Source organism: Rhinoderma darwinii, chromosome 4 (genome assembly GCF_050947455.1).
Source record: "Rhinoderma darwinii isolate aRhiDar2 chromosome 4, aRhiDar2.hap1, whole genome shotgun sequence".
Lineage (NCBI taxonomy): Eukaryota > Metazoa > Chordata > Amphibia > Anura > Rhinodermatidae > Rhinoderma > Rhinoderma darwinii.
Window position 1 is genome coordinate 20000995 of NC_134690.1, and position 5675 is coordinate 20006669.

Consider the following 5675-nt stretch of genomic DNA (forward strand, 5'->3'; position numbering starts at 1 on the left):
CAACAGTTGAGAAATGTGTATAGGGAGTCACCTCTCCCACAGGAAATATGTGAACCCTCTGACAAATATGACTGATCTTAGTTGTCTAAACAAACAAAAAACTTTTCACTTTACTCTGATAAAGACAATTGTCACAATAAAAATACCACATTTATGATTTGGCAGATAAACCAGAGAGAGGAATCTTTGTGCCTAACCCAGTACTTCTGCAATCTGGACATTTAAAGGGACACTGACCCTAATTTCTATCTATTCTTGCTGCACTATTGTAAGCTGCTCCTCGGAGGTTTACTACCCCTTCAACTTCTCTTTATTTTTCTCAAAAATTAAGATTGTTCCTAGAGTTCAGTATTTTTAGTTTTATTTGTAATTACAGACTTTAATAATTTAACAGGAGTTAAAAGAGTGTGAAAAAACATATACATGTCCTTCTGATATTACAGAAAGTCTGATAGTTCAGCACTTGTTTTAAGCGCCAGATAATTCATATCTCTTTAGAGTTAAAGGGCTATTCCACCCTGAAGCGAAAAATTCAACTATAAAAATAGATTAATAAATTATTATGGACCTTTGTAGGTTAAGAAACAAAATGATATTCACTAAAGGATAATAACAGAAAATTTAATTTATTAGAGTATAATAGAGAATGCTACACTTCTGTGTCACTCTATTATACACAGGTATATAAGAAATATTCGACAGGTATATAAGAAATATTTCCACATGATCAGTAATAAGTGACGATCGGTCTGATACATGTGCAGCCCAGTGTGACCACCTCAGTCTCCAGTCTATAGGAGAAGCTGCAACCTTTCTGCTCCCAACGTAGGACCATCATCTCCTGCTGGATGGGGGAGGAGATCAGGTGTGGACTTTGATTGCCGTCAGAGTCTACACAGAAATAAGTCAGACAATTGGCTTTGGCGATCACAGATGGGAATCTGTTGGGATCTTTGTTTAGACTGAAATAGAAAAAAAAATCACAATAGATGGCAAAAGTCCATATCTATCTATCTATCTATCTATCTATCTATCTATCTATCTATCTATCTATCTATCTATCTATCTATCTATCTATCTATCTATCTATCTATCTATCTATCTATCTATCATCTATCTGTCTAGAAATAAATTACTTTGACCCAGGTACTGACCAGAATGTTTAAGTCGGAATTTCTGTAAAGCTTATTTATCAAGGACAATTGACTTTTATCATCCTCCAATTAGTAATAGGCAGAACTTGCCACTCCTGTCTTAGTGTTGTTTAAGTTTCTCCTAAAAGAAGAACATTTATATAAACGTTACCTGTAGTCCCAGGGTGATAGAGAGCGGGTGTGAATGTGATCCATCTTTACCAATCTGTCCAGATAGCTGGGGTCAATGAGACTGATGTCCACTGTCATAGTGGTTGGCAGGCGCCGGTTCTTCTTCCCAGGACATTTCTCTCTGGTCTCTAGGGGGAGCTCTTCATCTCTGGACTTGATGTTGGGAAAATACTCCTCTGGTAGAAAGGCTGATGAAACGAAGGAAACCAGGGTAGCCACCTGAGAGACAGATCAACTTACTAAAACGAATTGACTAAAACCCAAAGGTTCTGATATTTTTCCAATGGTTGGAAATGTTGTGTTCTGTTCTCTAGGTTAATCGATTTTCATGTTGAAGGGTTCAGTACGTACTCCCATCTCAGGAGGAGGTCAACCTTAAAGTGAATGTTCACCCTTGGACACCATTTTGTAAATATGTCCAAAATTCTGTGCTGATCAATTTTATAATATATCTTCATAGGGATTAAAGCATTTACCTGATTTAGTGCTCCAAATGCCCTGTATAGTGTTGGACAATAAATTCTTGCTGCTTGCAGTCACCACTAGAGGGTGCTTACTTCAGACTGTGCATACATTGAACTTAATAATAACACAGTATGCAGTAATCTTCTAAGCTCCCCCTAGTGGTGACTGCAAGCAGAATTGGGCTGTAAAGGGAAGCAGAGAATTTGTAGTTCCTTATTGGAAAAAGAGGGAATCGACTGCTATACAAATTTATTATAAAATTGATCAGCACAGAATATTGAATGTAAAAAATAACCATGGCGTTAAAAAATGGACATTCACTTTAAGTTCCATAAAGGTGTCAGAGTCCCTGTAGATCCACCAAACCTCAGCTACACATTAAAGAGGCTCTGTCACCAGATTTTGCAACCCCTATCTCCTATCGCAGCAGATCGGCGCTGCAATGTAGATTACAGTAACATTTGTATTTTTAAAAAACGAGCATTTTTGGCCAAGTTATGGCCATTTATGTATTTATGCAAATGAGGCTTGCAAAAGTACAACTGGGCGTGTTGAAAAGTAAAAGTACAACTGGGCGTGTATTATGTGCGTACATCGGGGCGTTTTTACTACTTTTACTAGCTGGGCGTTCTGACGAGAAGTATCATCCACTTCTCTTCACAACGCCCAGCTTCTGGCAGTGCAGATCTGTGACGTCACTCACAGGTCCTGCATCGTGTCGGCCACATCGGCACCAGAGGCTACAGATGATTCTACAGCAGCATCGGCGTTTGCAGGTAAATCGATGTAGCTACTTACCTGCAAACGCCGATGCTGCTGCAGAATCATCTGTAGCCTCTGGTGCCGATGTGGCCGACACGATGCAGGACCTGTGAGTGACGTCACAGATCTGCACTGCCAGAAGCTGGGCGATCTGAAGAGAAGTGGATGATACTTCTATACACAACGCCCAGCTAGTAAAAGTAGTAAAAACGGCCCGATGTACGCACATAATACACGCCCAGTTGTACTTTTACTTTTCAACACGCCCAGTTGTACTTTTGCAAGCCTCATTTGCATAAATACAAAAATGGCCATAACTTGGCCAAAAATGCTCGTTTTTTAAAAATAAAAACCTTACTGTAATCTACATTGCAGCGCCGATCTGCTGCAATAGCAGATAGGGGTTGCAAAATCTGGTGACAGAGCCTCTTTAAGCAATTTCTCCCAATTTCCATTAAGAAGTGCCTATGAGTCCTATAAATCAATTCTAAGCAAAAATATATGACCAAGTGATAAATGATGGAAGATTGCATCAACCATCCTGCAACTTTAACTAAATGCATATTTGGTCATAGTGGTTTCAGTATGTTAAAAAACCTTGAGGCTTTATATATTAAATAATATCTAAAGCACTGATTTATCATGATATTATGTTGGAATTCTGTGCAGATAATATCTTCAATTCCAACAGTCACTCCACCCTGAGATATTAACTCCGTGCATACAGCCCACTATCAGGACCTTCCGAAAATAACTCAGATCAGTGAGATAATAAGACAAATCTGTAAGATCTTAACACAGACATTTTTTTAGACCCCATATTCTTCTATTTGCCTTGAATATGTATTATCAAACAGAATTCATAGTTTTAGTTGGTCTGGATGACAAGATTCTGGCCACTATAGACACCCCAATGTTATAGGTGGAAAGTAGTAAAATGTCTTTAATCCGGCATTAATTGGACTTTACTGGTACTGGATTATAAAACAATCTGGATTATTAAACGGTCCTAGAAATGTATTCATATCTTACTTTTAGGGATAGAGAACCTTCTGGAAGAAGTATTGAAATCATTAAAGTTGCATGAAGGTGGAATATCACTGAATTAAATAGTGACAATATATAGATATGAAGTTACTCACACATATCACTAATGCCCCAGGACGGACCATTCTGTCTCTTCTGTTGAATGCTTGTGATATTTCCAAAGATCTGGTGCTCTTAATATTGTATCCCAAATTCCAGTCTTCTTTATACTACTGTCTGGAACAGGCGTGGTCTCCATTGTTGGAAAAAAAAGTTTGACGTCACCCTGTACTGTCCAACGGATTCTACTGTCGCGTGAGTGCAACACAAGATAAGAGGACAGTTACTGATCCATGGTACTTCCCTAATGTGAGGCCGTCATTTATCTTCTGTTATCTTATGCTTGGACATCTCGAAGAATCTACTTTCATTTCAACGTTTTTTTCCAGTGCACTGATTATTTACTATGTCAATCACATAAAGATTTTAAAACTGTGGATGTACAGAACCTAAGGGGGCCCTAAATCAAACTGGGTCCCCCTACTTCCAGTAAGTGCCCCTAATGGGCTACAGTTCTTCCCTACTCTTGCAAGCACCTGGCTGAAATCACAAAGTTCACCACCACCATTTTCCAACCCCACTCCCCTATTTTGGCCATCTCTATTCCTCAAAAACCCTCTTTCCCTGGACCCCAACAATGATTGGCATTGGTAGCAGCACTGGGTTGTCATACGGTCCCTACAATGGAAAAATCAACAGAAAGTAGGTGTGTGTGGGGGGGGGGGGGGCTTGAATTACTCCTCTGTCACGAGTATTAGTGCTTGGCGGGGGCCTGGTGAAAGTTTTTTTTTACTGGAAAGGGACGTTATTTGGGATCCAACCAACAACCATGTAAACATTGTGGATAAGATATCAAACTATGCTCATTCCCTGCTGAGTCAAGAGTGCAATTTATAACTAGTCAATGTTGATCAAGTGCCATACTTTCTTGACCCAGTGCCAGCCCTTGGTAAACATTTGATATGATGGTCATTTTGAGTAGTCAAGATTGCAATACACGATAATTTACCGAACCTGACAATCTAATGTGTATGGAAGAAGTCTTACAAACATCTGGGGAAAGAAGGGTTGGACATGTTCAATATCAGCATTTCCAAATGTTCCCATGTGAGATAAGGTACCACAAGACATGTCTGGAGTGGAGAGAGGACTCTGGCAGCAACTTATTAACCACTACCCATTGAAATGAAGATACCTTATGGGTTACTCAGTACTAGTCCCTAGTGGTCTAGTGATAAAAACTGTGTCCTCAGTGGTATTTTTTGTGCCCAGTTTCTGGTGTCCCAGTTGCACTTTATTTTGGTGACCTACTGCTGCAGAGTCCAGTCCTCGATTACCTATTTGTGTACTGTATGGTCCCTGCTGTCCTAGTGGTGCAGTGAAGATTCCATGGCGCACCAGTTGTGAAGTGTACTTAGTTTGTTATCCAAGAGAATCATCTTGGTAGTAATTTTTTTTTTTTATATTTCTTATCTTTTTTCTCGACAATATGTGATTTTTGTGCATTACATGTATCTAACTTGGTGCCGTTGTTCAGTATCCGGGGCCTAAACAGGCCATATAGAGGATAATAATTAACAAGCCTCCTCCTACTCCATACTCCTTGCTACAGCCACCGTGGTGATAGGAGAATAAGTCAACATAATGCTTTACTTTTTACTGAGACCAGGATTATTTTTTTTTGCCCATCCTTGATTTACCATGACTTAAAGACACTGACCAAAAATGAAAGACTACAGTAGATGCAAAAAAAAAAAAAAGTCTGCTACACCTGTGCCCTGAATGAGAGGATCCTGGAATTTTAGTTTTAGGCCAACTGTTCGTTGACTTCACTCTGATTGTGTGCTTCCATGAAGTCCATTAATTTCTTCAAAAGTCAGGACCAGGATTTCAATGTAGGTCCAACCTACTGGTATCCCACTGATGTGAAGACCATATCTATGAAAAAACTCTTTAAAAAGAGCTCTAACTCATCTTTAATATTTATATTTGACGTTTACAGCTTATGAATTCTTATCTCTATCGGACACAGATAAC

General features: G+C 39.2%; 1 protein-coding gene across 1 annotated transcript; it reads right to left on the bottom strand.

Moving 5' to 3' along the window:
- Window positions 1–607: 607 nt before the first annotated feature.
- On the bottom strand, window positions 608–3960 carry LOC142760624 (interleukin-17A-like). The gene is made up of 3 exons (XM_075863811.1): window positions 3695–3960; window positions 1306–1544; window positions 608–962 (listed from the first exon to the last, which is right to left on the bottom strand). The coding sequence occupies exons 1-3, from the start codon at window positions 3722–3724 to the stop codon at window positions 728–730; spliced, it is 504 nt and encodes a 167-aa protein (XP_075719926.1). The 5' UTR covers window positions 3725–3960; the 3' UTR covers window positions 608–727.
- Window positions 3961–5675: the final 1715 nt, after the last annotated feature.

Bases quoted from the DNA above. Each gene is read 5' to 3' on its own strand.
- LOC142760624 (XM_075863811.1), bottom strand. From the start codon at position 3,724: ATGGTCCGTCCTGGGGCATTAGTGATATGT. The intron at 1,545-3,694 runs GTGAGTAACTTC...TCTGTCTCTCAG, and splicing joins CTGGGGCATTAGTGATATGT to GTGGCTACCCTGGTTTCCTT. The intron at 963-1,305 runs GTAACGTTTATA...TTTCTATTTCAG, and splicing joins CTATCACCCTGGGACTACAG to TCTAAACAAAGATCCCAACA.